Source organism: Suricata suricatta, chromosome 5 (assembly GCF_006229205.1).
Source record: "Suricata suricatta isolate VVHF042 chromosome 5, meerkat_22Aug2017_6uvM2_HiC, whole genome shotgun sequence".
Lineage (NCBI taxonomy): Eukaryota > Metazoa > Chordata > Mammalia > Carnivora > Herpestidae > Suricata > Suricata suricatta.
Genome location: NC_043704.1, coordinates 2,432,129 through 2,446,028, shown reverse-complemented (window position 1 = coordinate 2,446,028; position 13,900 = coordinate 2,432,129). Strand labels below are relative to the sequence as shown.

General features: G+C 61.9%; 1 protein-coding gene across 1 annotated transcript in view; it reads right to left on the bottom strand.

Moving 5' to 3' along the window:
• Positions 1-244: 244 nt before the first annotated feature.
• Positions 245-13,900, bottom strand: part of RRP1 (ribosomal RNA processing 1) — a 14,225-nt gene continuing 569 nt past the window's right edge. The window contains exons 2-13 of the mRNA XM_029938854.1: positions 12,902-12,984; positions 11,868-11,925; positions 10,204-10,289; positions 8,609-8,670; positions 6,136-6,265; positions 5,978-6,042; positions 5,641-5,786; positions 3,210-3,289; positions 2,605-2,702; positions 2,463-2,482; positions 1,527-1,634; positions 245-767 (exon numbers count right to left, since the gene is read on the bottom strand). Of these exons, the coding sequence (XP_029794714.1) occupies positions 535-767; positions 1,527-1,634; positions 2,463-2,482; positions 2,605-2,702; positions 3,210-3,289; positions 5,641-5,786; positions 5,978-6,042; positions 6,136-6,265; positions 8,609-8,670; positions 10,204-10,289; positions 11,868-11,925; positions 12,902-12,984 (1,169 nt within the window). The 3' untranslated portion in view covers positions 245-534. The remainder of the gene's footprint in view (positions 768-1,526; positions 1,635-2,462; positions 2,483-2,604; positions 2,703-3,209; positions 3,290-5,640; positions 5,787-5,977; positions 6,043-6,135; positions 6,266-8,608; positions 8,671-10,203; positions 10,290-11,867; positions 11,926-12,901; positions 12,985-13,900) is intronic.

Sequence of the window (13,900 nt, the reverse complement as noted above, 5' to 3'; positions counted from 1 at the left end):
GAGGGTCTGCCCACAAGCACGGGACAGGCCAACCCCAAGCAGGGGGCCCGACACCGAATAGCTCAGGGTCAGCTCCAAACACAAGTTCACAAAGAGGACATCCAGGAAAAACCAGTTACCGCTTGGCGTCCTCCCCCCAACTCTGAGCCCTGTGAACTTCTCTCCACAACATGGGCACGAGGCCTAATGCTACTGGGAACAAGCACCCAGCAGTCTACGGCACCGGAAGTGGGGACTCCACGGGGAAGAGCTGCACTGTTTTATTCAGGGACACCCCGGGGGAGGCGGGTCCCAGGCTGGGCAGTGCTGTCCGCAGGGCTGTGTCCCATCTCAGTGTCCCTGACCGAGCTCCGCACGGCGCCAGCACTCTCTGGGACACGGGCACAAGCGAGGAGCCCGCCCCTCTGCCGACACGGCAGGTCAGGAGCCGCCGCTGTCCAGGGCACCGTGTGGGAGCAGGGCCCCCCTCACATCAGCACAAGGCGGAGGGGCCACGGGGGAAGCGCCATGCTGTTCGTGCTGGGCCTGCCGGGGTCACTTCTGGCTCTGTGGCGCCTGCTGCTTTGTCGTCTGTGGCTCCCGGCTGTTGGCCACCTTCGCCCTGGCCCCTGCCCGAGGTCGCCGCCGCCTCTTCTGGGGCCCTCTCCCAGCAGGGTCCCCGGGCTGCTCGGCCCCCGAGCCCCGCTGCTGCCGCCGCCGCCGCTGCCTCACTATCCCCTCTGATCCGGAGCTCAGGTCTGGACACGAGTCCTCCTTGCCACCTTGTCCTGCAAGAGCGAGGCCACGTGAACGAGGCCCAGGGCGGCCGGGTTACCTCGCTCCCGTCCTGACCACAGGTGCTGCCGGCTCCAGGGCCGCCCACGGGACCCACGGGACCCTCAAAGGGACCCGACAGAGAAGCACGGACAGGCTCGGGATCGACCCAGCGGCACGGAGATCAAGATCAAGGCACACGTGAGACTTGGATGGCTCCCGGCCGGGCAGGTGGACCGAAGCACACCTTCGGGAAAGCCAGCAGACTGACTCAGGAGGGAGAAGGCGGCCACGAGCGTGGCTCGAGGGGCGAGGAGGCCTGGACCGCAGGACGGGGCAGACCCAACCCGCTGCACGACCGAGCTGGCGACAGGGTCTGGGGGGCCCGCCTGCCATCGTGGCACGGGCCGGGCGAAAGCCAACACAGATGGAGGCAGCCTGGGCACGAGCACAAGTAGGGGTGGTCCCAGAGAACGTCACAGGGTTGACGCCAGGACCTGAGAAGTTTGGCCCCCGTGGGCCAACAAGGGAGGACCCGCAGTCGGGGTGGGGCCATCGGGGGGTGGCCACGCCCCTTCCGGCCTGGTCCCAGGCACACACCCCATCTCTGTGGCAACATGCAGCCCTGTACCCCGCGTTGCAGGGCGTGGGGGCTCTGGGCCGCCCTCGGCAGGGGCCTCCCCACAGTGCCATGCACCAGGTGGGAGAAAGGACGGAAGGAGACAGCCAGCCGGTGCCAGAGCCCTGGCACCAGCGGGGAGCACGAATCCTACCTGCCTTGTTGTGTGGCCCGGACTTGGGCAGACGCTTCTTCCTCCCCTGTCCCTCTCCCCGCAGGCTCCTGTAGGCTTTTTCCGGAACATCCTCCTCAGGGAAGAGCCCTAAGGACCAAGGCAGGTGATCGGGAGGCGGAAGGCAGGTCGGGACGCCGTCAGTGTGTGCTCAGGGCTGCACCTCTGGGCGCGGCATGCGAGAAGGCCATGCTTGTGCCCGCTGCTGGCTCCACAGGCCCCGGCAGGAAGTGGGGCAGGGCCGGTTCCTTGGGCACCCACCTGATCGATTCTCTAAAGACCCCACGCTGGGAGCGTGCCCAGACCACCCTCGGAGCCGGTGGTGCTCCCTCTGCTGCCGGGAGCGGTGCGTGTGAAACCCGCCAGATGCGCGCACACGCACTTCACCGTATGTGCATTTTACCGAACAGCGGCTTCAGCTTGCGGTGAGCATGAGGTAGCTGGACACGGAGTGTGACGGAGGGAGGGAAACACGCGACAGAGCGAGGACGTGAGCACCGACGCCGCTCTGTGTTCGGGGTCCTCACAGTGAGGCAGGACGTGCCGTCTCCAGACAGGAGCCGAGGACACACCTTTCAGAAGCAGCCCCGTCCCCAGCCCCCTCAGCCACCCCGAGAAGCGGTGCCATCCACACGGAGCGCTGGCGGCTGGGGGGCTGAGAACTCCCTAGGAATGCAGGTTTTCGGCCGCCCTGCTGGGGGGCGGGGGCAGCACAAAGTGTCGCCAGCCTCCCGGGGTTCCGGCACACATGGCGAGTGGAGAGCCAGCGCCCTGGGCCAGCGCGCGCTGCAGAACCCCTAGGGCGCCCTCGCCCCCAGCCAGACCCCGTCTCCGCAGACTAGTCCTGCCGTGAGGGGGGCCTGAGCCAGCGCACGCCCGGGAGGAGGAGGGCCGGGGGTCCCGGCGCCAGGGGCTCACCTTCGGCGAGGTCCTGCAACCTGAGAGGAGAGACAGACGGGCACTCAGCACGGCTGCGCCCCGGCCTGTGCTCTGCGGGTGGGACGGACCAGGGCGGAGGGGCCAGGGCGGAGGGGCCAGGGCCGAGGGAAGGGCGACTCACTTCCGGACCACTTTGTAGAGGCGCTTCCTGTTCTGGGAAGGGGTGTCCCGCTGACTGGCCGCCGCGAACAGTCTGCTGGCCACCGCCTCGTAGTCAAACTGTTGTCCAAAAAGAGACGCCGGTCACCTCCCAGTGCTCTGGGCACGGACTCCGAGCAGAGAGCACGCGGACCACATGCGGACTCCCGTCTGGGTCACGAGGACACGCCCCATGACACCCTCAAGTCCCCTCCACTAAGGCAGTACCACGCGTGAGGCAGCGAGCATGACCCCACAACCCCAGCCCCGCCCACGACGCGAGGAGCCCACCCAGGCCGGCCTGTGCACACGCCCCCGCCCCCCCTCGTGGCCACATCAAGGTAAGCAGAAAACAGGCCACGTTAACTCTGACAAGAGCTGCTTTGGTCACTACGTCTGATTCTTACTCGTTTAACGAGGAATCAACGTTGGAAAAGTTTGAAAAAGTTCCGGTGGGCCCGAGGTCACCGGTCCTATCTGCTGGGCCCTGACAACGACCCAAGAGGTGGCCTTCCTGCAGTGCCGTCTCCCGGGCCCAGTGCTCTGGGAGGTGAGCAGGTGCGGGAGGGGCCGGAGCCAGCCACCCACCTGGAGCACGGGGCCCGCGCTGTCCTCGTCATCTCCCGCCAGCTCCTCCCTCGTGGCAGGTGCAGCCCCGCGGAGAGAGTCTGGAACAGAAGGGCCCCGGGAACAGGTGCACGTGCCATGTGCAGAGCGCCCCAACACAAACACCCGGGAGCCCGGAGCCCCGTGACCTGGGCAGAGGTGGGTGTGGGCTGTGGTGGGTGCCGGCAGCCCCACACGGAAGGGCAAGGGGCCAGCGCAGGCCCGGGAACAACGGCACCGCCCCAGAGGAGGTGGGGCCTGGGCAGGTCTTAGAGCAAAAACTACGAGAGGGGCGCCTGGATGGCCGTTGGTTGGGTATGACCTTGTGGTTCATGGGTCGAGCCCCACATCAGGCTCTGTGCTGACAGTTCAGAGCCTGGAGCTGCTTCAGATTCTGTGTCTCCCTCTCTCTGCCCCTCCCCTGCTTGTGCTTGCTGTCTCTAAAATAAATAAACATTAAAAAAAAAAAACTACAAGAGAATTACAGTGGGCATCTTACGTGCCAAACTGTCAGAAGTGCCAGAGGCAAGGAAGAGGGGGCAGATCCCGCCACGGGACAGCCCTGGATGAGGGGCCCCAGACACCGTGGTCAGACCGCTGGGGGCTGTGACATCACTGCCTACAGGACGGTTCCGGATGGCAGGCAGGCGTGCACAACAGAGAACAGGGGTGACAGTCTCTCCTCCGGGAGACTGCTGGCTCTGCCTGTGTCGGGGTGACTTGGCTACAGAGGAGGATGGGCAGGGTGCACAGGATGGCTGGATCAACTGCAGGGGGCGCCGGCGGGGCAAACACAGCCACCAGGAGCACCGCAGGGGTGCGTGAAGAGGCACAGGGCTGGGGGGGGAGGGGGAATTAACCCTTGAATCTGTGCAGTCAAATGACCTTCCGTCAGGGCTCTAGGGCCCTTCTCCAGGAAGGACGGCTCTCTCACGTTCGGTGCTGGGAGACCAGCCATCCACGTGTGAGAGAGTGAGGCTGGGGCCTGAGCCGGTGCTGGACACAGAAGCCGGCCTCACGTGGACGGAAGAGCGACGTGCAAGAACTGACGACAAACCTCTGAGAGGAAAACAGCAAGACCTTCACAAGACCGGACACGGCGAGGGCTCGGGACGGCCCAGAAGGCGCACATGACCAGGGAACGGGCCAGCTGACCCTCATGAGGACAAAACTTCGGTGGCTCTAAAGCCACTACCCAGAAGGCAGCGCGCAAACCACACCCCTGACCAGGAGTGGGTGCCCCGGGTGCACGAGGGGCCTCTGACGCTCGGCAGCACCTCTTCCCCTGCCCAAAAGCAGAGGACCTGAGCAGGCACGTCTCCAGTGAGATGCGCAGACCGCCACCAAGGGCACGAGGACGCTCTGCGTCCCCGCTCGTCAGGGACACACGGACCAAACCCACAGCGAGACGCCCCTCACGCCCACGGGGAGGCTCCCGCCAACGGGACATGGGGCCCCTTGTGCGCTCTTGGTGGGAATGGAAAGTGGCGCAGCTGCTCTGGAAACCGCATGGAGGGGGAAGGGTCCTCATAAAATTTAAAGCATGACCCCACAATCCCACTTCAGGGTATTTGCCCCCAAGAACTGGAACAGGGACTCCGAGAGGCCCCGTCCACCCGCGTTCACTGCAGCGTTCCTCACGACAGCTACAACGCGGCAGTCACCCCAGGGTCCCCTGATGGGTGACGGCAGAACACGACTCGACCTTAAAGGGGAGGGAGGGAGGTGCGCTTGAGGACGTGATGCTGAGTGAGATCAGCCACGTGCCACGGGGTCGCCTCCACGAGGTCCCAGGGCAATCAGAGCGACAGAGCAGATGGGGCGCCACTGGCTGGGGAGGGAGTGACGGGGGGGGGGGGCGGTGTTTAACGGGGACAGGGTTTCAGTGTGGAAAGATGGAAAGTTCCGGAGACGGACGGTGGGGACGGCTGCACAGCAGTGTGAACGCACTCACCACCACAAACTGGACGCTTAACACATACTGTGCGTTTTCACAGAGTCAGGGGGAGGGAGAGTCCCGAAGCTGGCAGCAGACGCACCCCCGCAGCCACGGGGACGCAGCCGTGAGCCACGGACTCCTCGTCCTGGGGGAGCCAACGTTCGGTGCAGACCAAAGGCCACAAGTGACGAGCATGTGATTTATCTAATTTTAAGTGATTTACACCAAAACTGGAGACGTCTTGTGGAGAAGCCCGGTGAGGAGGCAGGGCTGGGGCTGGGAGACTGTGCTTGCAGTGGGCCTGGTGCCGGAGGGTGGGGGCCGGAGAGGAGGGGAGGGGGGCAGAAGGGAGCCAGGAGGCTGGGACGGCGTCTCGAGAAAGGGAGGCTGGGGGAAGCCCGGCCCAGGGGCGAGCGCAGGGACCCCGGCGGGCCAGGACGGGAGCCGGCACACCGGGTGCGCTGTGATCCTCACCTCCACGCGGCTCCTCCTCGTCCTCCGACGTCCCGTCCTCCTCGTCTTGGGCCTCCAGTTCGTTCATAAGGTCCTCGATGGCCAGCGGGGCCTGCTCCACGATCGTTTCAAAGATGCCACGAGTGATGTTATGCAGGACCAGGGGGCTGCGGGCGGCCGGCGACGAGGCACGCCAGTTAGGAGGGCGCCCCCCCCCCCACGGCAGCCTCCCCTGGCGACCGCTTCACGCCCACGGACTCAGCCTCTCTTCCCAGAAGGGAGCGGCGCCCGCCCACAGGGGGGCACCCCCAGGGAGCCCCATGAGAAGGGGCCGGCCGGGGCAGGCCCTGGCACTCACTCCCGAGTCCGGGCGGCGAGTCCGCAGAAGGGCTCGATGAACTTGAGGTTCTGGTCCGCCGTCAGCTGCAAAGGGGAGACACAGGTGCGGCCTGAGGCCCCCTCATGCCGGGGCACAGGCGAGGGGCTGGGCCGCCACCCTCGGCCCGCCGGCCTCACCTCAGCGGCGCCCACTTTGCTCAGCTCCTCCAGAAAGATCTCAAGGAAGTGGCGCTTCACCCCACTGGGGGCCTCGCTGTCCGGGTGCAGGACCTCCGTCATCAGCAGCTCCAGCAGCTGCTCCACCTGCCTGAGGAGGGAGACGGGCAGGTATGGCAGGTGGCCACCGCGGGCGACAAGCCTGCGAGGTCCCTCCTCCACCTGGCGTGGAGCTCCGACGCGGCACCGTCACGGGCAAACGCCACACAGCGCCCCTCCCACCAACACGCCGCTTTCCACCAGTGCCGCCCTGGCGACCCGAGTCTGTCCCAGCACGAAGGACTCGCCGGCACCAGCATGTGTGGCAAGACCGCAGCTCAGCTCCAAGGGCCTTCCCTCCTGCCACCACGGCGGGCCTGGCCCGGCAGGAGGCAGCACGAGCACGTGGCACGTCACTCTGTCCTCAAGGGGAAGGCACGCCAGGACAGAGCCCGAAGAGAAGAGGCGGGAGGCCGGGGGCTGGGGTGGGGGGTGAGCCGCGTCCCTGGTTCCAGTGCGCGGAGTACGTGGCCAGGGCACACATGGTCTCAGACGCCTGGGGCTCCAAGGTCAGAGAGCCCTGGCGCCCAGCCTCTGGCGGTCTAGCTGCATGAAGGCGCGGAGTGCCTAGCGTTCCCTTCACCTGAATGGTAAAACGCTTCTGCAAGAAGCTCCGCAGACAGGCCCATGGGCCGCTCGGGGGACTCGCCAGCTGGCAACGGCTCAGCAAGGGGACCCTCCCCGCAGGCCAGCGCCAGCAACGGAAGTGCCAGGCACCAGTGCCAGCCAGCTGTGCGGGAACAGGGACAGCCGGCACGGACGGCACCACTGACCCCAGGCCGACAGGAGGATACCAGCTTCTTCAAAAGGATCTTTGCAATTGATTCCCAGCAAGGAGGGTGGACCCACTCTCGTAATAAACCAAAGAGGGGCGCCTGGGTGGCTCAGTCGGTTAAGCCTCCGACTCCAGCTCAGGTCATGATCTCATGGTTCATGGGTTTGAGCCCCGTGTCAGGCTCTGTGCTGACAGCTCAGAACCTGGAGCCTGCTTCGGATTCTGTGTCTCCCTCTCTCTCTCTGACCCTCCCCTGCTCATGCTGTCTCTCTCTCTCTCTTAGAAATAAATAAGATAAAACATTAAAAAAAAATAATAAACCAAAGAGTTAACAGAAGTAGGACATCCTTTTCACAAGCCACCCTGCTCAGGCACCAGCCACCTACAGGGACCCAGGTCCCAAGCCCTGTCCAGTGGGCACGCCGGCCTCGGGAACCCCGGGAAGTAAAGGGTGAAAATCACTCCCAGGCACAGGCACCCTTCCCTAAACGCCAAGTCACTCACGATGAGGGCACTGTAGCCTGGCCCTGGCTGACACGGAGACGCTGGGCCAGAGGCCAGGACGCCGCCTCACTCTCCGGAGGACGAGCCGCCCGGGCTGGGACACACGCCTGGCCCGGCAGCCAGGCTGGTGGCACTGGTTTCAGGGTCCCCACACTTGAAATGAGCCCGTTTAGCGCACAATTCTTAGTCACAAAACCACTCACGACACGTTCTTTCTGACCCTGTCTCCCCTTGCCCCCCGCAAACACATGGCAGGACACGGACACGAGGGCCTCTTCGATGCACCGTCAGGGACACAGAGCTTGGCAGGAGTGCTGCCCGCCCCGCACACAGAGCCCGCGGCCCCTCGGAGCCGCGCATCTGCGGCAGCTCGCTTGGCCGTGCAACAGCGCACACAAGTGTCCTGAGCTGCTTACACTGGGGATTGTCACTTTCGTGATGAGAACAGAAGTGTCAGGAAACAGAATTTTACTTTTAAAAGCTCTAAAACGGCAACTCGGAAACCCACCTGGTGCCGCGGACCCCTGCCCGCGTTGGCAGGGGCTGCCACCACGGGACACATGCCCAGGGGGCCTTGCTGGGGGTGGTCCCGGGGGTCCCAGGAGTGGGGAGGAGGGCTTGGGCTCAGCACAGCCCACCAGCCCAGACCCCGGGGGAGCCTCAGGGGCCACAGACCAAGGGCCTCTTAACGCGGGGCACACTGACCTCCCCCATCGCAAGTGACCAGTCTGAGTGAATTAAAGAGGTCTATGACTAGAAGGAAACACCACCGATGGCAGGGCCGAAGGGGCCATCTCATCCTACAAACAGCAGCACCTTAGCGGTGCGTCAGCCACACTGAGAAACAGTATTATATCATTTGTAACGAGAGAATTCACTTTGGATCCAGAGTAAGAACTCACCAGGAAGGCTGGAAACATTCCTTTCCCCAAACACAAGAACCAAATATAATTTCATAAAAGAAATCTTATAAAAGCCTTCACCTCAGCGCTATCGGGTCACCCTCTAATGGGAACACTGCTGTCTCTTTGTGACAAACAACTACCAAAGGAACACATGACCCGCCCCCCCGCCCCGGGAGCAGCACCGCAGCTCAGGATGCATCATCATACTGACCTCTCTTCCCACCCCTGCATCTTCAGGGCCTTCAAGGACTCGCTCAGGACCATCCGCATGAGCTGTGGCATGAACGGAAACCCCGTTAGTGGGAGCAGGGCGCTGGCTTCCCCAGAATCCCCTCCGCCCTGGTCATCTCTGGGGCCCAAAGCGGACAGCAGGCCCCCCAGGGGTGCAGGTGGACAGGACAGCAAGCCTTCGGGGCCCTGGGTCCGCAGAAGGCGCCGCTGCCCCCAGGCTGGGATGCTCCCACCTTCCCAGAGCGCTGGGAATTCTGGCTCACGGGGGACACATCTGGGGGTGCTGGCAGCGCCATAAACGAAAGCCACACGGAAGCGTCCTTGTTTCAGCAGTGGGAGAAGGTAACCACATGCAGGTCCCCCCGCCGAGAACCAGCGCTTTGGGAAAACCAGGTCCGAAACCAAGGACCACCCTCACCCACCATGGAGGCATCGAGTCCTGACTCCTCCCCGCTCCCCACTACAACAGCCCTCCACCTGGTCTTCCGCCGGCCCAGGGGCAAAGCAGCCCGCCCAGAGGGGGCCCGTAGTGGTGAAGGGACAGAGGGCGCCGGGGCACAGCTGGCACCCCGAAGACCCGTCCCTGGGATATAAGTGCCAGCACTCCCAGGGTCCACAGTGGGGGCCATGCTGCTGGGCACGCTTCCACGGGCCCCTATCGGGCACAGACGCCATCCTGCCAGGGTGGCAGCAGCCACGTCTCAAGGGACAGGGGGCCCACTTACACGGAAGCCCCTCAGTCCTGTGAGCCTGTACCCGTGCCAGTGCCAGCTGGCCGTGGCCCCGCCCCCAAGGCTCTGGCGTCCACCCTCCTCCTTCTTGAGCTCCGTGCCCTGCCCGCCAGCCAGTCCCACCTTGACACCCATCACAGCGTCCACGCGGCCCCGTCTGAGCTGGCAGCCGATCCGAGGGATGACAGCCCTGCGGGGCCCATCCTCAGTGAGGCCCAGCCGGAGCCCTACTTTGTCCCTGCTCTCAGACAGCGATGCTGCCCCAAGTCTCAGCGGGCATCACTGCGGTAACCAGACTGCGGTCCATGGGATGAAGGGGACGGCAAGATCCTGAGTCTGTAAAACCCCACCTTTCCCGCACTTCTGCGAGCAAACGCATAACGGAAGTTGGCAGGAACCCATGTTCACAGGACTGCAGCGCGGGCGAGAAAACAGACACCCGCCCACGACTACCACCTGACTCGTCCTCACGCAGAGGAAAGCATCACAGGCGGGAGCCCACCGTGGCCCCAAGGGTCTGGGGCTTGGACACGAACCCCACGCAGGCTTGCCGGCGCCCACAGGTCCACGGCTTCTTGGGCAGGGATGTGCCACTGGCTCTCCCCAGACACCCCTGCTCTAGACTGAAACCCCCGCTTCAAGTTCTGAAATGTCCACACACTCGCCAGCTCTGAGACACGCCGGGTGCTGGGGAGTCCTAGGCCAGTGCTCCCATCGTGGGGCACGGTCCTCAGGGCCCCAAGGTGCCCCGTCAGGGCAGGAAATGCTCAGAGGCCAAACCCCTCGGTGCCGAGCCCCCAGCCTCCGCCACTGCCGGCACCCATGGGCCGCACAGCCCCCTCACCATGTAGAACTTGTCCAGGCGCAGTCTGTCAATGCCCGTCCACTCGCGGTTCATGGTCTGCCAGAACGTCTGAAGGAACAGGTGCCCTGAAGGAGAAAGGCCAGCAGGGCATCACAGGGAAACTTGAGGCCGCTCCGGGAAGCGGGCTGAATGTGGAGAAGCCCGCTCAGGACACTGAGCGCGGCCAATCCCCGGGGCCTCAGCCCAGGCCTCGAAGCTCAGAAGTGGTGTTAGAACCGGGCCTAGAGAGGCGCCTGGGGGGCTCAACTGGTTGAGCATCTGGCTTCAGCTCAGGTCATGATCTCGCAGTCTAAATCTGTGCTGACAGCTCAGAGCCTGGAGCCTGTCTTCAGATTCTGTATCTCCGTCTCTCTGCCCTTCCCCTGCTCGTGCTGTCTCTCTCTCTCTCTCTCTCTCTCTCAAAAATAAATAAAACATTGAAAAATTTTTTTTTTTAGTAAAAAGAACCAGGCTTAGCATCGGGACTAGGAGGGACCTCGGAAAGGCCAGCGGAGCCCAGCTCCCAGCGCACACTGCAGCCATGGTCTCCAAAGAACGGACGCGCAGCGCAGGCGAAGCCACCATCGGGGAAGGGGCTACTGCAGCCAATCTCCCCCGTCCCCGCCAGCCCGCTCAGGCACAAGACCCGACTGATAACGCAAAATCACACCCAGTGCTACTGGCTGTGTCCCCCAAATTCACATCGAAGCCCTAACCCCAGGACCTCAGAGAAACTTTATCTGAAGATCAGGGCTTTAAAATGTAAGAAAGGTAAAATGAGGTCACTGATGTGGGCCCTGAGCCAGTCTGACGGGTGTTCTTGAGAGAAGACCTTGGGACACAGACACACAGAGGGATGGGGGTGAGGACACAGGGGAGGGCAGTGTCTGCACACGGGGGAGCAAGGCCTCAAGGAACCAGCGCTGCCCACGCCCTGACCTGGGACACACGTGGGGCCTCTCTGACCTCCTGTTACAAGTCTCCCCCACAGCAAAGGGCTGGTCGGAGGGTTCAACAATGGACATGCCCAGGTCCAGCAGGTACAACAGTCACCAGGCCAGTCTCTGTACTTAGCCCTCTGCAGGCTCTCAGACGGTACAAGTCAGGAAAAACAGACCTCCCCTAATTACTCAGACGCAGTCACCTTGACTGTCTGTGCACCCCCTAACTACTCCCCCGCTAAGTGTACCTGAACTAAACCCAGCTGAACAGCCGGGTCCTCACCAGCGACGGCCATACAATCCATGCCAACGACACCGGCCACCCTGGCTGTGACCCCCCTGCACATGGTGGGGAGCTCAGAGATGCTGGCGCCTCGCCCCATGCCACAGACTAGGCTCTAGACACCCACATGTGTAAAGATGCCCCCGTGACCACGGCAGGCGGGCGGCAGGGTTGAGCACCATGGATCTTGGGCAGGACCAAAACAGAAGCGCTGCGGGACCCTGAGGTAACCCCCCAACCATCAGGTGACTCAGCCAAGCAACGTGGCAACCCCGTACTAGGTCTCTGTTTTTATCTTAAAATGTACGACACCAGCCCTCCAGACTCCAGCCGGGCGCCCAGAGCAGGGGCTGCCCGCTGACTCCGGGTCCCAGGCCTGGAGGCCTGCACTCAGCAGCTCTGCCCTCCCCTCAGGACTCCCCCCAGGCAAGGGTACTCACGGGCCTCTGTGCTCTGAAAAGCGTGGATGAGCTGGGAAATGGTCCTCCCCAGCTCCTCCTGTGTGGTGAACAGAAAAAATCACTCTCACACCATGAAGAAACATGGTCTGAGAACAAGAAGCTACCGCAGAGGGGGCGCCTGGGGGTCAGTAGGTTAAACGTCCGACTTCAGCTTCGGCTCAGGTCATGATCTCACGGATCTAGAGTTCAAGCCCCGAGTCAGGCTCTGCGCTGACAGCTCGGGGTCTGGAGCTGGCGTCGAGCCTGCGTCTCCCTCTCTCTGCCCCTCCCCTATTCATGGTCTGTCTCAAAAATAAATATTATGAAAGTTTTCTTTCATGTAAAAGATGTTTATTACAATATTTTTGGGGTTATCTACTTATTTATTTGCTATTTTTTAAAATTTACCTCCAAGTTAGTTAGCATACAGTACAACAATGATTTCAGGACATGCCTTAATGCCCCTCACCCAGTTAGCCCACCCCCCTCCCACAACTCTGTTTATTCTCTACATTTAAGAGTCTCTTACGTTTCGCCCCTTCTCTATTTTTATATTTCTGCTTCCCGTCCCTTATGTTCATCTGTTTTGTGTCTTAAATTCCTCATACGAGTCACGTGGTATTTGTTTTCTCTGACTGATTTCACTCAGCATAACGCCCTCTAGTTCCATCCACATAGTTGCAAATGGCAAGATTTCATTCTTTTTGGTCACCGAGTAATACTCCATCGTGTATAGACCACATCTTTACCCATTCGTCTGTCGATGGACACTTGGGCTATTGTGGATAGCACTGCTATAAACACTGGGGCGCATGGGCCCCTTGGAAACAGCACACCTGTGTCCCCTGGATAAACACCTAGTAGTGCAAGTGCCGGGTCACAGGGTAGTTCCATATTTAATTTTTAAAAAATTTTTAATGAAAAATATGAAATAAAGCATTGACGCTGTAAAACAGCACCCAGTCTTGGGCTGCCTGAAATGCCCATCTGTCCTCCCACTGGTCCCGCTCCTCCGGCTTCCGCTGCCCCCTCACCTGGAGGAGCGGCTTGTCCTGCATCCACATGCAGTAAAACAGTCCTTTCCAGACCTTCAGCAGCTCGTCATGAGTGAAGCCACCTGCAGCGGGAGCGGCAGCCCGCAAGTAAAGCCGGGTGTTAGCCCCAGAAACAAGGCCAGAGAAGCGACTGCCCAAATACCTCAAAGCCTCGCTGGGAAAGGCACCTGGCCCCCCCCTTCGCCCACACCACCCTCAGCTCAGAACCCGCTGGGCTGGTCTCCCACTCAGCAGCATCTCATTCATTCAATACGCAAGAATCTGCAAGTATCCGTATTCCATTCCTGGCCTCTCAACACTGCATGAATCTGTTGGTCGTAAGTCACTCAGCTCTACACTTGGGGGATTGTGCAGTTTTGTGCTAGGCTTCAAATTTTAAAATAAATAGTTAATCCATTCAAAACAGTAAGGGAGACCTAGCAAATCACTTGGATTATTTACAGAGGTCCCAAAGAAGGGCGTGGCGCTCCGTTTCGGAGGCAATGGTTCCGACTTTAGCACCAGGAATGGAATCACCTGGACGGTTTCTGACTCTTGAGAGCTGGGGTGGGACACGATAATCTGTATTTCTAACACAAGTCCGGGTGACGCTAAAGCTGCTGATACGGGACACGCTTTCAGAGCCAGCGTTATACAGAGAACATGTCCTCTGCCCCCGCAGAGGCTACACTGCAGCTAATTCACACCACGACCCAAAAGTTACACAGAGAAAACTACCAACGGCAACAAACACCGCCCTGAGGGGGAAATGCCGAGTGCCCGAACACCGGGAGCAGAGAACCCAGGACACACGGTCTGATGGCGGCGCCGGCTCCCGGGGGGGAGGGAGGTCTGAGCCGGGAAAACGGGGTAAGGCCTGGAGAAGGGGTTCCAGGAAGAGAGACAGGTGTCACCGCCCCCGCGGGGCCGCAGGTGGCCGGGGAGGGGAGGGCGCGCGGCCCAAAGGCTCGCCGGGCAGGGGAGGCGGCCGCGGGGAGC